Source organism: Coregonus lavaretus (assembly GCF_964263955.1).
Source record: "Coregonus lavaretus genome assembly, chromosome: 32".
Taxonomy (NCBI): Eukaryota; Metazoa; Chordata; class Actinopteri; order Salmoniformes; family Salmonidae; genus Coregonus; species Coregonus lavaretus.
This window is the reverse complement of record NC_140019.1, coordinates 36,263,753-36,282,819: the sequence shown is the minus strand read 5'-3', so window position 1 is coordinate 36,282,819 and position 19,067 is coordinate 36,263,753. Positions and strand designations below refer to the sequence as shown.

Genomic DNA, 19,067 nt, shown 5'->3' with positions numbered 1-19,067 from the left:
CCTCCTCCTCTTCCCTCCTCCTCTTTCCCCCTCCTCCTCTTTCCTCCTCCTCTTTCCTCCTCCTTTTTCCTCCTCTCTTCCCTCCTCCTCTTTCCACCTCCTCTTCCCTCTTCCTACTCTTCCCTCCCTCTCTTTCCACCTCCTCTTCCCTCTTCCCCCTCTTCCCTCCTCCTCTTTCCACCTCCTCTTCCCATCCTCCTCTTTCCACCTCCTCTTCCCATCCTCCTCTTTCCACCTCCTCTTCCCTCCTCCTCTTTCCACCTCCTCTTCCCTCCTCCTCTGCAGCCCTGAAAAGAAAGACCTTAATATGGCCGAGTGGCATTGTCGGAAGTTAGTTTGTCAGAAACCATTAAAGAAGATGCTGTTTTAAATGTTATAACGTTTTTTTTGTGGAATCATAAATGTATACGCTGATTGTTGATTATAGGCCTACTTTTGTCACGAGCATTCATGCTATTAAGGTAGACTTCAAATTATTTGGAAGATTTCCAGAGTTATTTTATTTTTTCTTGATTACTTATTTTGTCCTTGTTATTCTGTGATTACTGTATTGATATTCATTTAATTAGATGATGTACCTCAGAAATAAGATATTTGCTCCGGGTTAAAATGTGATGATTATTTCCTGTGGTTGTATTTGATAGGTTAACGAAGAACTAAGTTTGTGTGTGTGTGTGTGTGTGTGTGTGTGTGTGTGTGTGTGTATGTGTGTGTGTGTGTGTGTGTGTGTGTGTGTGTATGTGTGTGTGTGTGTGTGTGTGTATGTGTGTGTGTGTGTGTGTGTGTGTGTGTGTGTGTGTGTGTGTGTGTGTGTGTGTGTGTGTGTGTGTGTGTGTGTGTGTGTGTGTGTGTGTGTGTGTGTGTGTGTGTGTGTGTGTGTGTGTGTGTGTGTGTGTGTATGTGTGTGTGTGTGTGTGTGTGTATGTGTGTGTGTGTGTGTGTGTGTGTGTGTGTGTGTGTGTGTGTGTGTGTGCTCTCTACTTCCTCAGTGCAGAAGCTGTGAGACAGTGACAGGGACAATAATTGGCCATCAAAATAATTCAGAGCCTTCAGTTCATTGTAGCCGCCAGGCATCTGTATTAGAAGGAGCTAGAAACCTTAAACATGGAGGTAGTTTTTTGTTAAAATGTGCAGGATGTGACCTTAAATGTTCAGGGAATGTAGTCCTGCTATGACATGAGACTATGTGCACTTAGCCTGTACCGTATATATGACCGTACCTTCGTGACCCACAAATCTGATGTACTGTACGATCAAGTTAAAATGTTGTAATGTTTTTTGTTATATAAACCTGACATGTCATCAATAAGTAGAAGCCTTTAATTGATCAAAATGATTGGCTTTCCGGCTTTATGTAGAAGGTACCGGTGATGAGGAGGGCTTTTCCTGGAATTGGTGAGTAATATGATTTACCGTTCAAAGTCAAAATCTGTCATTTCCTGAGGGGATGGATGGGCGCTAGACTTGTTCCTGTTGCTGTCCTTTCTCCCTGAGCCCATTGAAAGTCAACTCTTGTCACCGGCCACTGGGTAATCACTTTTTTTTTTTTTTTTGTACAAGCAGGTAATACGGCCTTCAATGGACACACTTCAACCCTGTGGTGTTTGTTATAACCTTGACACTGTTGTCTGGAAACAACCTTGGAGTGTCTCTGAGGATCTTATCGTTTTCTGGGGGACATTCTCAGAATCTCTCAGTCAACATGGAGCGTTGTGTGTTTACAAAGTGATATTACAGTACCTCTGTGTACGGTTTTACACAGGTTTATGGGAAATTTCGTTGTGGTCCTCTGTAACTCAGTTGGTAGATTCCCAGGACCACCCGTACGTAAAGACTGTAAGTCACTTTAGATAACAGTGTCTGCTAAATAGCATTTGTTATTATGTTATATTAATATTATGTGTTCCACAAATATACTACTTAACACAATCCATTTTGTGTCTCTTTTTTCAGTGTATTAAAGGAGGAAGGAGGAAGGACTGTGTTTTCAGTATAATAAAGGAGGAAGAACTGTGTTTTCAGTGTAATAAAGGACGAAGGACTGTGTTTTCAGTGTAATAAAGGAGGAAGGACTGTGTTTTCAGTGTAATAAAGGACGAAGGACTGTGTTTTCAGTGTAATAAAGGAGGAAGGACTGTGTTTTCAGTGTAATAAAGGAGGAAGTACTGTGTTTTCAGTGTAATAAAGGAGGAAGGACTGTGTTTTCAGTGTAATAAAGGAGGAAGGACTGTGTTTTCAGTGTAATAAAGGAGGAAGGACTGTGTTTTCAGTGTAATAAAGGAGGAAGGACTGTGTTTTCAGTGTAATAAAGGAGGAAGGACTGTGTTTTCAGTGTAATAAAGGAGGAAGGACTGTGTTTTCAGTGTAATAAAGGAGGAAGTACTGTGTTTTCAGTGTAATAAAGGAGGAAGGACTGTGTTTTCAGTGTAATAAAGGAGGAAGGACTGTGTTTTCAGTGTAATAAAGGAGGAAGGACTGTGTTTTCAGTGTAATAAAGGAGGAAGGACTGTGTTTTCAGTGTAATAAAGGAGGAAGGACTGTGTTTTCAGTGTAATAAAGGAGGAAGTACTGTGTTTTCAGTGTAATAAAGGAGGAAGGACTGTGTTTTCAGTGTAATAAAGGAGGAAGGACTGTGTTTTCAGTGTAATAAAGGAGGAAGGACTGTGTTTTCAGTGTAATAAAGGAGGAAGGACTGTGTTTTCAGTATAATAAAGGAGGAAGGACTGTGTTTTCAGTGTAATAAAGGAGGAAGGACTGTGTTTTCAGTGTAATAAAGGAGGAAGGACTGTGTTTTCAGTATAATAAAGGAGGAAGGACTGTGTTTTCAGTGTAATAAAGGAGGAAGGACTGTGTTTTCAGTGTAATAAAGGAGGAAGGACTGTGTTTTCAGTATAATAAAGGAGGAAGGACTGTGTTTTCAGTATAATAAAGGAGGAAGGACTGTGTTTTCAGTACGTTTTCTGTCGGCAAGGAGGGGTTTTTGTTTCACAGTTCTGTAATAAGAAAATAAAATGATTTATTTTTCATTCTTTCACAGGTCCCCCTGTAAACGTAACATGCAACATTTTTATTAACAGTTTTGGGTCCATTGCTGAAACAACAATGGTAAGTCCAAATATGTTTACCTTTTCAATGTAAATACCCTTCAACATAAGTACATTTCTTTCTTTTGATATTGATATTTTGAAGTTAATGTGAGGATACACTGAAGCATTTTTATTTTCAACAGTATTTTGTCTTGCATAACTATGCCTTTAAGATTGTGATTGAATTGAAATAATGATGGCCTTAATATGCAGTGTGCCAACGTTTTCTTCTGGAATTACAAGCAGTGCCTCCTCGCCTGAATATTTAGAATAATATTTATCTGCCTCATTGAACTTCCTCTCTACTCAAAACTCAGTTCACACAGGGGTTTCATATCTACTGTTCCGATGTATTCATGTCTTCAAGGGGGCATCATTCAAACTCATTTAGGAAAGAATACAAATCTATTAGGTAGTTTATATTATAAAATCATCAGTTGTTGCCGATTATTTATCAAGATAGTAGACCTAGAGGTCTTGGATCTCTAGCAAAAGACATATAGATGAAATATATGTTGTTTGAAGGACCGTAGACCAACATGGAGACAGAAGGACCGTAGACCAACATGGAGACAGATAGTAGAGTTATGATATAGGGTGCTAGCTCACTGTGGAGTGGTGAAATATGTGTTATTTGAAGGACGGGACAACAACATAGAAACAGACCCCACCCACTGGACACAGACGTCAATTCAACATCTATTTCACGTTGGTTCAACCAACGTTGATTCAACCAGTGCTTGCCCAGTGGGATAGCAGGTAGCAGATCAATGTGTGCTCTGCTGGAAATCGCTGTCTGTACACAAATCAAATACAGTCAAGGACTGTGGCAGTCATATAAATAATAGGATGGCTTTCTATTGATATGGAGGCACTCAGTTACATAGTATGAAATTCAAACAAGCCCTGATGACAGATCCTTCCTACCTCATTCCTACCTTATTGTCGACCATAATGACAGCATATTGAAGGTTCCTGGAGAGCACAGAGCAGGGAGAGAAAATAAAGCAATGGGATGGAATGAATGGGATGGGATGGGATGGGATGGGATGAATGGGATGGGTTGGGATGGAATGGGATTGGTTGGAATGGGCTGGGTTGGGATGGGATGGGATGGGTTGGGATGGGATGGGATGGGTTGGGATGGGATGGGTTGGGATGGACTGGGTTGGGATGGAATGGGATGGAATGGGATGTGTTGGGATGGAATGGGCTGGGATGGAATGGGATGGGTTGGGATGGGCTGGGATGGAATGGGATGGGATGGGTTGGGATGAAATGGGATGGGATGGGATAGGCTGGGATGGAATGGAATGGGATGGGTTGGGATAGAATGGGATGGAATGGGCTGGGATGAAATGGGATGGGCTGGGATGGAATAGGCTGGGATAGCCTGGGAAGGGATGGGATGGAATGGGCTGGGAAGGGCTAGGATGGTCTGGGATTGGCTGGGATTGGATGGGATGGGCAGGGATGGGTTGGGATGGGCTGGGCTGGGATACGCTGGGATGGGCTGGGATGGGATGGATGGGCTGGGATGGGATGGGCTGGGATAGACTGGGTTGGGCTGGGATGGAATGGAATGGAATGGAATGGGATGGAATGGGATGAAATGGGATGGAATGGGCTGGGATGGATGGGATGGGCTGGGATGGGCTGGGATGAGCTGGGATGGGATGGGCTGTGATGGGCTGGGATTGGATGGGATGCTCTGGGACCGGCTGGGATGGGTTGGGATGGGATTAGCTGAGCTGGGATACGCTGGGATGGGCTGGGATGGGCTGGGATGGATGGGATGGACTGGGATAGGCTGGGTTGGGAAGGGCTGGGATGGAATGGAATGGGCTGGGATAGACTGGGTTGGGCTGGGATGGGATGGAATGGGATGGAATGGGATGGAATGGGATGGGATAGGCTGGGATATGCTGGGATAGGCTGGGAAGGGCAAGGATGGGATGGAATGGAATGGGATGGGTTGGGATGGAATGGGATGGAATGGGATGGAATGGGATGGAATGGGATGGGATAGGCTGGGAAGGGCATGGATGGAATGGAAGGGGATGGGTTGGGATGGAATGGGCTGGGATAGAATGGGATGGGCTGGGATTGGCTGGGCTAGTCTGGGATAGGCTGGGATGGGCTGGGATGGGCTGGAATGAGCTGGGATGGGCTGTGATGGGCTGGGATTGGATGGGATGGGATGGGCTGGGCTGGGATAGGCTGGGATGGGTTGGGATGGGAAGGGCTGGGATTGGATGGGATGGGATGGGATGGGTTGGGATGGGAAGGGCTGGGATGGGCTGGGATGGGTTGGGATGAGAAGGGCTGGGATGGACTGGGATGGGTTGGAATGAGCTGGGCTCTATTTTCCGGCTACCCGGATAAAGCACTAAATAAACTTCAGTTAGTGCTAAATACGGCTGCTAGAATCCTGACTAGAACCAAGAAATTTGATCATATTACTCCAGTGCTAGCTTCCCTACACTGGCTTCCTGTTAAGGCAAGGGCTGATTTCAAGGTTTTACTGTTAACCTATAAAGCGTTACATGGGCTTGCTCCTACCTATCTTTCCGAGTTGGTCCTGCCGTACATACCAATACGTACGCTACGGTCACAAGACGCAGGCCTCCTAATTGTCCCTAGAATTTCTAAGCAAACAGCGGGAGGCAGGGCTTTCTCCTATAGATCTCCATTTTTATGGAACAGTCTGCCTACCCATGTGAGAGACGCAGACTCGGTCTCAACCTTTAAGTCTTTACTGAAGACTTATCTCTTCAGTAGGTCATATGATTGAGTGTAGTCTGGCCCAGGAGTGTGAAGGTGAACGGAAAGGCTCTGGAGCAACGAACAGCCCTTGCTGTCTCTGCCGGGCCGGTTCCCCTCTCCACTGGGGTTCTCTGCCTCTAACCCTGTTGCAGGGGCTGAGTCACTGGCTTGCTGGTGCTCTTTCATGCCGTCCCTGGGAGGGGTGCGTCACTTGAGTGGGTTGAGTTACTGACGTGATCTTCCTGTCTGGGTTGGCGCCCCCCCTTGGTTTGTGCTGTGGTGGAGACCTCTGTGGGCTATACTCGGCCTTGTCTCAGGATTGTAAGTTGGTGGTTGAGGATATCCCTCTAGTGGTGCGGGGGCTGTGCTTTGGCAGAGTGGGTGGGGTTATATCCTTCCTGTTTGGCCCTGTCCAGGGGTTTCTTCGGATGGGGCCACAGTGTCTCCGGACCGCTCCTGTCTCAGCCTCCAGTATTTATGCTGCAGTAGTTTATGTGTCGGGGGGCTGGGGTTAGTTGGTTATACCTGGAGTACTTCTCCTGTCTTATCCAGTGTCCTGTGTGAATTTAAGTATGCTCTCTCTAATTCTCTCGTTCTCTCTTTCTCTCTGAGAACCTGAGCCCTAGGACCATACGTCAGGACTACCGGGCATGATGACACCTTGCTGTCCCCAGTCCGCCTGGCCTTGCTGCTATTCCAGTTTCAACTGTTCTGCCTGCGGTTACGAAACCCCTACCTGTCCCAGACCTGCTGTTTTCAACTCTTAATGATCGGCTATGAAAAGCCAACTGAGAGACCTGAGCCCTAGGACCATACGTCGGGACTACCGGCCGTGGTGACTCCTTGCTGTCCCCAGTCCGCCTGGCCTTGCTGCTATTCCAGTTTCAACTGTTCTGCCTGCGGTTATGGAACCCCTACCTGTCCCAGACCTGCTGTTTTCAACTCTTAATGATCGGCTATGAAAAGCCAACTGAGATTTATTCCTGATTATTATTTGACCATGCTTGTCACTTATGAACATTTTTGAACATCTTGGCATGGTTCTGTTATAATCTTCACCCGGCACAGGCAGAAGAGGACTGGCCACCCCTCATAGCCTGGTTCCTCTCTAGGTTTCTTCCTAGGTTTTCGCCTTTCTAGGGAGTTTTTCCTAGCCACCGTGCTTCTACACCTGCATTACTAGCTGTTTGGGGTTTTAGGCTGGGTTTCTGTACAGCACTTCGAGATATTAGCTGATGTAAGAAGGGCTATATAAAATAAAATTGATTGATTGATTGATTGGATGAGCTGGAATGGGTTGGGATGGACTGGGCTGGGATGGGATGGAATGGGATGGGATAGGATGGGATGGGATGGGATGGGATGGGCTGGGCTGGGCTGGGTTGGGAAGGGCTGGGCTGGGCTGGGCTGGGTTGGGATGGGCTGGGATGGTTGGGATGGGTTGGGATGGAATGGGATGGGATGGTTGAGATGGGTTTGGATGGGTTGGGTTGGGAAGGGCTGGGATGGGCTGGGTTGAGATGGGCTGGGATGGGCTGGGTTGAGATGGGCTGGGATGGGTTGGGACGGAACGGAATGGGCTGGGATGGGTTGGGATGGAATGGGCTGGGATGGGTTGAGATGGGTTGGGACGGAACGTAATGGGCTGGGATGAGCTGGGATGGGTTGGGATGGAATGGGCTGGGATGGGATGGGTTGGGATGTAACAGAATGGGCTGGGATAGGCTGGGATGGGATGGGATGGGTTGGGATGTAACAGAATGGGCTGGGATAGGTTGGGATGGGATGGGATGGGTTGGGATGTAACAGAATGGGCTGGGATAGGTTGGGATGGACTGGGAGGGGATGGGATGGAATGGGCTGGGATGGGCTGGGATGGGTTGGGATGGCCCAGGCCCTAGTTTTTAGTCTCCATGTCAAGTCTACCTGGGTGAGACGCATCAGTAGAGCTGCAACTAAAACTGCTGCAGACTGCACAGCCTCCTCATGCAGAACAAATGCAAGATATTCCACTATTTTTCTCTCTCTACACTCCACAATCAGTGGAATTGATCCGAACGCCTTTCCTCCGAGTCCTAGTCTCGCTCTCTCTCTCTCTCTCTCTCTCTCTCTCTCTCTCTCTCTCTCTCTCTCTCTCTCTCTCTCTCTCTCTCCCTCTGTCTCTCTCTCGTGCTGTCTCTATGTCTCTCTCTCGCTCTCTCTCGCTCTCTCTGTATTTCTGTCTCTCTCTCATTCACACTGAAAATGTTCAAACACTAGTCGAGAAATAAATGGATTAAGGGATGGGGTGAGGTGAAACTAAAGAGAATGACATCAATAAATCTTTAGTGCTTATAGGGCTGCTGAGAACAATGTTTCATGCAGTAATGATCCGACTGAGGCTGCGTCGCAAATAGCACCCTATTCCCTGCGTAGTGGGCCCTGGTCAAAAGTAGTGCACTATGTAGGGATAAGGGTGCCATTTGGGACGCACCTGGCTCCTGGTCCACAATAGGAACCTGAGGTCCTCTGTGACCCACCACTGTCTAATTGTTTACCCGGCTTTAAAACTACAACGCCCAGGGGAAAAGCCAGAAGCTATTTAGTTAGCTCTCCTAGCCTGAGTCCCAAATGGCAACCTATTCTTTGACCAGGTCTCAGGGGGCTCTGAGCAAAAGTAGTGCACTATGTAGGGAATAGGGTGCAATTTGGGACTCATTCCTAGCCTACTGCTCTTTCATTTTCCCTTTTCCAGAGGCGAGAGAGTGAACGCATAAATCCAAAAGTCCTGACGTTTGTTTGTTACAGGGAGTTGGTGGAGCTCCATGCAGACCAGAGACTGTTTGTTACAGGGAGTTGGTGGAGCTCCATGCAGACCAGAGACTGTTTGTTACAGGGAGTTGGTGGAGCTCCATGCAGACCAGAGACTGTTTGTTACAGGGAGTTGGTGGAGCTCCATGCAGACCAGAGACTGTTTGTTACAGGGAGTTGGTGGAGCTCCATGCAGACCAGAGACTGTTTGTTACAGGGAGTTGGTGGAGCTCCATGCTACCAGAGACTGTTTGTTACAGGGAGTTGGTGGAGCTCCATGCAGACCAGAGACTGTTTGTTACAGGGAGTTGGTGGAGCTCCATGCAGACCAGAGACTGTTTGTTACAGGGAGTTGGTGGAGCTGGTTGGCTGTTGCTCCATGCTGACCAGAGTCATCATGAGACTGCATAGCCAAAACTTAAACTTTTCAAATATGTCACAGTCAGGACTAAGAGAGGGAGTGCATTTGGCCTTCGGCTTGAATGGCATTAAGGATTGGGTGCTAGGCTGTTGTGGTAAATCAGTTAGCTGAGAGAAATCACACCCAACATGTCTGGGAGAGTGAGTTCCACCATATCTTCTGCTGTTGCTGGTGGATGAATGTGTGAGACAACTCTATGCTTTCTAATCCAACACTATACTCCATGGTTCATAACTGTTGTAACAGAGGTTGGGTTAGAACCAGTCATGCCTGAGACCTGCAGTGTTGTGTTGTTGACCTGATCCTCTTTTGACGTGTAGGAGACCCGTGTTTGAACCCAGTTGGTCACACTATGTTAAGGATCCATTTTTTCAATCACACACATTAAATACGTTTACATTTGGTGGCAGCGGTGGGATTTGACATTGATGACTATTTTATTTATATCTTACTTGATATCACTTATAATGTGCAATAGTAAGGAGTTGATAGTAACAAACAGTCGAATCAGTCATTGTTGTAAGGTAGTGGTGGCAACCATAGAAATGGAATTACTCAATATGGCCGCCCATTCTCCCATCACTGAACATTGTCTTGAACAGGGGATTTCCCATTCTAGTAATTATATTTCTATGTTGGCAACAACCAAGGCCTAGTGGATGCCCCTGTGGTAAACTAGCAGTGTTTCCCAGTCTGCAAGACTACTGAGTTAGATGATAGATAGATTTAATCCCAAATGGCACCCTCATAGGGCCCTGGTCAAAGTAGTGCACTAAATAGGGAATAGGGTGCCATTTGGAACGCAGACATAGACCTGGTCCAATGGCTGCTGCATGTGTCTGTAGTTGCTCAACTCCCATGGTCTCTTCACTTTTAGAAAAAAAGGTGCTATCTAGAACCTAAAAAGTTTATTCGGTTGTCCCCATTGGAGAACCCTTTTAAGAACCCTTGTTGGTTCCAAATAGAACCCTTTTGCTTCCATGTAGAACCGTTTTGGGTTCCATGTAGAACCCTTTCCATCGAGGGTTTTACATGGAACACAAAATGGTTCTACCTGGAACCAAAACGGTTTTACCTAGAACCAAAAAGGGTTCTGCTATTGGGACAGCCAAAGAACCCTTTGGAACCCTTTTGGACCCTGTAGATGTATCAGTGAGTCAGTCACTTCTCTCTGCTAATGAAGAACAGCAGATGTGTTGTCATAATGTGTGAGATATTATCTAACTGCCCTGGAAGATCATCTTAAAAAAGCCTAGACTCTGAATTCTTATATTTTATCCTTTGTTGGGGTGATATTTTCATATTCCACCTTTGTGTTTAGAATCTAGATTTCTTCTATTTTAAATAATGAAAAGGTTTATGAAGACCTCATTTTGTAATCATAGTCGGACTAGACCTCATTTTGTAATCATAGTCGGACTAGACCTCATTCTGTAATCATAGTCAGATTAGACTTCATTCTGTAATCATAGTCAGACTACATTTACATTTACGTCATTTAGCAGACGCTCTTATCCAGAGCGACTTACAAATTGGTGCATTCACCTTATAGCCAGTGGGATAACCACTTTACAATATGTATATATATATTTTCTTTTTTCTTTTTTTTCTCTTCTTTTTTTGGGGGGGTGGGGTGGGGTAAGGGGGGGTAGAAGGATTACTTTATCCTATCCCAGGTATTCCTTAAAGAGGTGGGGTTTCAAGTGTCTCCAGAAGGTGGTGAGTGACTCCGCTGTCCTGGCATCGTGAGGGAGCTTGTTCCACCATTGGGGTGCCTGAGCAGCGAACAGTTTTGACTGGGCTGAGCGGGAACTGTGCTTCCGCAGAGGTAGGGGGGCCAGCAGGCCAGAGGTGGATGAACGCAATGCCCTCGTTTGGGTGTAGGGACTGATCAGAGCCTGAAGGTACGGAGGTGCCGTTCCCCTCACAGCTCCGTAGGCAATCACCTCATTCTGTAATCATAGTCAGACTAGACCTCATTATGTAATCAATCATAGTTCGACTAGACCTCATTATGTAATCATAGTCAGACTAGACCTCATTCTGTAATCATAGTCAGACTAGACCTCATTATGTAATCAATTATAGTCAGACTAGACCTCATTCTGTAATCATAGTCAGACTAGACCTCATTATGTAATCAATTATAGTCAGACTAGACCTCATTATGGAATCAATTATAGTCAGACTAGATCTCATTATGTAATCAATCATATTCAGACTAGACCTCATTCTGTGATCATAGTCAGACTAGACTTCATTCTGTAATCATAGTCAGTCTAGACCTCATTCTGTAATCATAGTCAGACTAGACCTCATTCTGTGATCATAGTCAGACTAGACTTCATTCTGTAAACAAATTCAGACTAGACCTCATTCTGTGATCATAGTCAGTCTAGACCTCATTCTGTAATCATAGTCAGACTAGACCTCATTCTGTGATCATAGTCAGTCTAGACCTCATTCTGTGATCATAGTCAGTCTAGACCTCATTCTGTAATCATAGTCAGACTAGACCTCATTCAGCAATCATTGTCAGACTAGACCTCATTCTGTAATCATAGTCAGACTAGACCTCATTCTGTAATCATAGTCAGACTAGACTTCATTCTGTAATCATAGTCAGACTAGACCTCATTCTGTAATCATAGTCAGACTAGACCTCATTCTGTAATCATAGTCAGACTAGACCTCATTCTGTAATCATAGTCAGACTAGACCTCATTCTGTAGTCAAAGTCAGACTAGCCCTCATTCTGTAATCATAGTTAGACTAGACCTCATTCTGTAATCAAAGTCAGACTAGCCCTCATTCTGTAATCATAGTTAGACTAGACCTCATTCTGTAATCATAGTCAGACTAGACCTCATTCAGCAATCATTGTCAGACTAGACCTCATTCTGTAATCATAGTCAGACTAGACCTCATTCTGTAGTCAAAGTCAGACTAGCCCTCATTCTGTAATCATAGTTAGACTAGACCTCATTCTGTAATCATAGTCAGACTAGACCTCATTCTGTAATCATAGTCAGACTAGACCTCATTCTGTAATCATAGTCAGACTAGATCTCATTCTGTAATCATAGTCAGACTAGACCTCATTCTGTAATCATAGTCAGACTAGATCTCATTCTGTAATCATAGTCAGACTAGATCTCATTCTGTAATCATAGTCAGACTAGACCTCATCATGTAATCATAGTCAGACTAGACCTCATTCTGTAATCATAGTCAGACTAGACCTCATTCTGTAATCATAGTCAGACTAGACCTCATTATGTAATCATAGTCAGACTAGTCTCTCCATTTTCTTTTTCCTTTTTTTCCGTAAAAACTCATTTTTATTTTCAAACAAAATTCCCTAATAACAAAACAGGTCTATCTGTGTGTTGTGAGATAATTATTAGAAAATGTCCTTCTAATGTCGTGGCTGATTGCCATTGGAAAGGTCACCTGCTGTCCCCTCAGTAGACTGATATGCCATTCCTCGCCACATTACAGCCTAGACAGCTTAATGGTGGTTATGGGATGATATAACAGCACGCCCGTTCTCTAGAATAATTGACAATTACAGTTGACTGTCGTGGCTATAGGGCAAGGCTCTATTTAAGGGTTTTCTAATGGACATTTACACTATGAAACACCAGGACCATTATTTATCCCCTGGCTTCAGAATGCTGCTGCTACTCAGACATGCCTGATTTGCAGATACAATCTACACCTGGAAAGCCCAATAACGTCTATAGAATCTTTAGTTTAACTAAGCTTTATTCAATAAAAATGCATAGGTTTTTTTTAGGTTGAAAGAATTGGAAACCAATCCCCATGTCTTGTGCAATCATTTAACCCAGAAATCAATGATTAAATTAAACAATCAAACAAACAACCAAATCAATCAACCAATCAATCAACCAATCAACCAATCAACCAATCAACCAATCAACCAACCAACCAACCAACCAATCAACCAATCAATCAATCAAACCTTGCCCTGAGTCATGGCTATCCAATGCACTGACATAGCTTGGCCTTTCTCTGATGCACTGATTGACATTTACCTGTTCTCTCCCCAGGACTACAGAGTGAATATCTTCCTGAGACAGCAGTGGAACGACCCCAGGCTGGCCTATAGCGAATACCCCGACGACTCTCTCGACCTGGACCCATCTATGTTGGACTCCATCTGGAAACCTGATTTGTTCTTCGCCAACGAAAAAGGCGCCAATTTCCATGAGGTTACGACTGACAACAAGCTACTAAGGATTTCAAAAAATGGGAACGTATTGTATAGTATTCGGTATGCTATTCTTTTCTTGTTGTGTCTTCCCCTTTTCTTGTTAGTTTCTCAGAATGTCTATCGGGTGCTAGGTCTATGGCTGACAAATGAATGTCTATCTGGTGCTAGGTCTATGGCTGACAGATGAATGTCTATTGGGTGCTAGGTCTATGGCTGACAGATTAATGTCTATTGGGTGCTAGGTCAATGGCTGACAGATGAATGTCTATCTGGTGCTAGGTCTATGGCTGACAGATGAATGTCTATCTGGTGCTAGGTCTATGGCTGACAGATGAATGTCTATTGGGTGCTAGGTCTATGGCTGACAGATTAATGTCTATCTGGTGCTAGGTCTATGGCTGACAGATGAATGTCTATCTGGTGCTAGGTCTATGGCTGACAGATGAATGTCTATCTGGTGCTAGGTCTATGGCTGACAGATGAATGTATATTGGGTGCTAGGCCTATGGCTGACAGATGAATGTCTATCTGGTGCTAGGTCTATGGCTGACAGATGAATGTCTATTGGGTGCTAGGTCTATGGCTGACATATTAATGTCTATCTGGTGCTAGGTCTATGGCTGACAGATGAATGTCTATCCAGTGCTAGGTCTATGGCTGACAGATGAATGTCTATCTGGTGCTAGATCTATGACTGACAGATTCATGTCTATCTGGTGCTAGGTCTATGGCTGACAGATGAATGTATATCGGGTGCTAGGTCTATGGCTGACAGATGAATGTCTATCTGGTGCTAGGCCTATGGCTGACAGATGAATGTCTATCTGGTGCTAGGTCTATGGCTGACAAATGAATGTCTATCTGGTGCTAGGTCTATGGCTGACAGATTAATGTCTATCTGGTGTTAGGTCTACGGCTGACAGATGAATGTCTATCCAGTGCTAGGCCTATGGCTGACAGATGAATGTCTATCTGGTGCTAGGTCTATGGCTGACAAATGAATGTCTATCTGGTGCTAGGTCTATGGCTGACAGATTAATGTCTATCTGGTGTTAGGTCTACGGCTGACCGATGAATGTCTATCCAGTGCTAGGTCTATGGCTGACAGATGAATGTCTATCTGGTGCTAGATCTATGACTGACAGATTAATGTCTATCTGGTGCTAGGTCTATGGCTGACAGATGAATGTCTATCGGGTGCTAGGTCTATGGCTGACAGATGAATGTCTATCGGGTGCTAGGTCTATGGCTGACAGATTAATGTCTATCCAGTGCTAGCCTATGGCTGACAGATGATTTCTGATTCGCCTCTATATTGCTTATGGTGGAAACAAAACATATATTAACATCCACAAAACAACAAAAGTGATATACTTTAAATGCGAGCATCTTTGCAGTGTATTTGATCTGTTATCAAGCCTAGTATTGAACCCTTGGACAGACAGAGGGGAATTTGATCCTTATAAACAGCTATGTGAAGGCAGTGAGAAGAGGCCTTCTCATTTCTTACCTTGACACCATCAATATTATTATTATTGTTATTATTATTATTATTATTATTATTAAATGAACCCTTTAGATCGCTTTGATCTCACCTGACCCCGCGCTAAAGAGAACCTGCCTCGGTGTATTTTCTGATTGAAAAAAGAAACCTTATAAATAACATTTGTCGTGAAACTGTGATGTTGCAATGCGACCAATAGACCTGCTCCTCACCTACCTATCTCAAGATAAAAGGAAGGCGTTTGCAGCCGTCTAGGTAGAAGCATTAATGGCTGCTGCTTTTATAGATGTTTTTCAATACTCACGGTATGAACGACAACATGGAGATGCAGCCAGTCCGTTTGGGGATGAGGTCTGCATGCATGATTAGCAGGAAGCTGTTTGTCATGAGGGGAAGAACGCCTGAGGTGTGTAATGTAACCTTTTATATTACAGGCCATCATGACAGGACATATAGCAGCAGTTATAACAATATGTTACCCTGCTACTCTAATACTGTGCTTTAGAACAATATGTTACCCTGCTACTCTAATACTGTGCTTTAGAACAATATATTACCCTGCTACTCTAATACTGTGCTTTAGAACAATATGTTACCCTGCTACTCTAATACTGTGCTTTAGAACAATATGTTACCCTGCTACTCTAATACTGTGCTTTAGAACAATATGTTACCCTGCTACTCTAATACTGTGCTTTAGAACAATATGTTACCCTGCTACTCTAATACTGTGCTTTAGAACAATATGTTACCCTGCTACTCTAATACTGTGCTTTAGAACAATATGTTACCCTGCTACTCTAATACTGTGCTTTAGAACAATATGTTACCCTGCTACTCTAATACTGTGCTTTAGAACAATATGTTACCCTGCTACTCTAATACTGTGCTTTATAACAATATGTTACCCTGCTACTCTAATACTGTGCTTTAGAACAATATGTTACCCTGCTACTCTAATACTGTGCTTTAGAACAATATGTTACCCTGCTACTCTAATACTGTGCTTTAGAACAATATGTTACCCTGCTACTCTAATACTGTACTTTAGAACAATAACATAAGAAGACATAATATAAACCTTATTATAAGACATTATAAAGGCATATAACATGCATATAACATGTTGTTATAAGTGCAGACAAAGTGTTACCAACATTATTACCTAGTTTAATGATGGATACTATGTGACCAGAATAACACTGATCCTGGCCTGTCCCATGGACCTCATGTGTTCTAGAAAGTTCAAAATTCCATTCTATTCTATTCTATTCCATTCTATTCTATTCCATTATATTCCATTCTATTCTATTCCATTCCATTATATTCTATTCCATTCTATTCTATTCCATTCTATTCTATTCCATTCCATTATATTCTACTCTATTCTATGTAATAACGCTGATCCTGGCTAGTCTGTTCTGTTCTGGTCTTTCCTGTTTTATGCTGTTCTGTTTTGTTCTGTTGTGCTATTCTATGTGACCAGAATAACGCTGGTCCTGGCCTGTCCGATGGACTTGAAGAACTTCCCTATGGACGTACAGACGTGTATCATGCAGCTGGAGAGTTGTGAGTATTCCTTTAGGAACACAGTTATCACACACACACACACACACACACACACACACACACACACACACACACACACACACACAGGTAGGGTAAGAGGGGGAAGTATTTATTTTGTGTTGGTGAGATGGATGTGTTCCTGGTCTGGAGGACAGTATGATGAAAGGCCCAGTGATTTACGTTGCCCCTGCAGCAGCAGAGAGCAGATACAGGGAAGGGACAGGGAGGGAGTTAGGGGGGGGGGGGACCAACCTGCTCCAACCTGCTCTAACCAGCCATCACTGGCTTCTCCCTCCCTCCCCACCTCCTCTCTTTGGAAATGATGGCGTTGTCTTTTTTTCTTGACTTATTGTTCTCAGGTATGTAGAATGAAAGCAACATGTATTGCTTCCGTATGAGCACTGTGGAGCTACGGTAGAGGTGGTTGATCAAGGCATTTAAACATTCATCATACCGCATTGTCAATAATGATTATTTTTCTCTTAAAAAAAAAAACAGCTTGAATGTACTGTGGTACTAATCTGTGGTAGTAAGACTGTAATAATACTGTGGTAATAATGATCTTGTTTCAAACTGTTCCCATCCAGTCGGCTATACGATGAACGATCTCATATTTGAGTGGGACGAGAAGGGAGCCGTGCAGGTAGCAGACGGACTGACATTACCTCAGTTTATACTGAAAGAGGAAAAAGACCTGCGGTACTGCACCAAGCACTACAACACAGGTTGGTCTGTCTCCACTTCTCTGGCTACCTCTACCTTTTGTAAGGGGTTTGTACGTTGAGCTAAACTCTCTTTCTCTACTTTGGGCTTTAGTTGGCAGTCTGAGAACAGCGTAACACAGACATTACAGGGCTTTAGTTGACAGTCTGAGAACAGCGTAACATAGACATTACAGGGCTTTAGTTGACAGTCTGAGAACAGCGTAACATAGACATTACAGGGCTTTAGTTGACAGTCTGAGAACAGCGTAACATAGACATTACAGGGCTTTAGTTGACAGTCTGAGAACAGCGTAACATAGACATTACAGGGCTTTAGTTGACAGTCTGAGAGCAGCGTAACATAGACATTACAGGGCTTTAGTTGACAGTCTGAGAACAGCGTAACATAGACATTACAGGGCTTTAGTTGACAGTCTGAGAACAGCGTAACATAGACATTACAGGGCTTTAGTTGACAGTCTGAGAACAGCGTAACATAGACATTACAGGGCTTTAGTTGACAGTCTGAGAACAGCGTAACATAGACATTACAGGGCTTTAGTTGACAGTCTGAGAACAGCGTAACATAGACATTACAGGGCTTTAGTTGACAGTCTGAGAACAGCGTAACATAGACATTACAGGGCTTTAGTTGACAGTCTGAGAACAGCGTAACATAGACATTACAGGGCTTTAGTTGACAGTCTGAGAACAGCGTAACATAGACATTACAGGGCTTTAGTTGACAGTCTGAGAACAGCGTAACATAGACATTACAGGGCTTTAGTTGACAGTCTGAGAACAGCGTAACATAGACATTACAGGGCTTTAGTTGACAGTCTGAGAACAGCGTAACATAGACATTACAGGGCTTTAGTTGACAGTCTGAGAACAGCGTAACATAGACATTACAGGGCTTTAGTTGACAGTCTGAGAACAGCGTAACATAGACATTACAGGGCTTTAGTTGACAGTCTGAGAACAGCGTAACATAGACATTACAGGGCTTTAGTTGACAGTCTGAGAACAGCGTAACATAGACATTACAGGGTGCGTTGTTAGGACACGAAACGCTGGAACACTGATTGGGAGAAAGAAGGGAGGAAGGGCCGGATCAACCATAGCTTTGTCCCAAATAGCACCCTATTCACTGAAAACCATCTGGCCACTCAACCTCACCAGTCTCACATTGTTACTCTCCAGATACAACAGAAAGAAACAGATATTGAAGGCCAGTCTATATGGAATCTAAACAGAGACTGAAAGCCTGTCTAGATGAAATCTAAACAGAAACTAAAGGTCAGTCTAGATGGAATCTAAACAGAGACTAAAGGCCAGTCTATATGGAATATAAACAGAGACTAAAGGACAGTCTAGATGGAATCTAAACAGAAACTAAAGGCCAGTCTATATGGAATATAAACAGAGACTAAAGGCCAGTCTAGATGGAATATAAACAGAGACTAAAGGCCAGTCTATATGGAATATAAAAATAGACTAAAGGCCAGTCTAGAATAATCTAAACAGAGACTAAAGGCCAGTCTATATGGAATATAAACAGAGATTGAAGGTCAGTCTATATGGAATAAAAACGGAGACTAAAGGCCAGTCTATATGGAATAAAAACAGAGACTAAAGGTCAGTCTACATGGAATCTAAACAGAGACTAAAGGCCAGTCTAGATGGAATCTAGACAGAGAATAAAGGCCAGTCTATATGGATTATAAACCTAGAATAAAGGCCAGTCTTTATGGAATCTAAACAGAGACTGAAGGCCAGTCTATATTGAATATAAACAGAGACTAAAGGACAGTCTAGATGGAATCTAAACAGAGACTAAAGGCCTGTCTAGAATAATCTAAACAGAGACTAAACGCCAGTCTATATGGAATATAAACAGAGACTGAAGGTCAGTCTATATGGAATAAAAACGGAGACTAAAGGCCAGTCTATATGGAATAAAAACAGAGACTAAAGGTCAGTCTACATG

The 19,067-nt window shown here is 43.8% G+C and overlaps 1 protein-coding gene across 1 annotated transcript in view; it reads left to right on the top strand.

The window, feature by feature from the left end:
- The window catches only part of LOC311107273 (glycine receptor subunit alphaZ1-like), a gene marked incomplete at both ends in the record, with an annotated part of 96,141 nt that overhangs the window by 8,766 nt on the left and 68,308 nt on the right, over positions 1 to 19,067 (top strand). The window contains 4 exons of the mRNA XM_084149753.1: positions 3,038 to 3,105; positions 13,137 to 13,360; positions 16,291 to 16,373; positions 16,961 to 17,098. Of these exons, the coding sequence (XP_084005879.1) occupies positions 3,038 to 3,105; positions 13,137 to 13,360; positions 16,291 to 16,373; positions 16,961 to 17,098 (513 nt within the window). The remainder of the gene's footprint in view (positions 1 to 3,037; positions 3,106 to 13,136; positions 13,361 to 16,290; positions 16,374 to 16,960; positions 17,099 to 19,067) is intronic.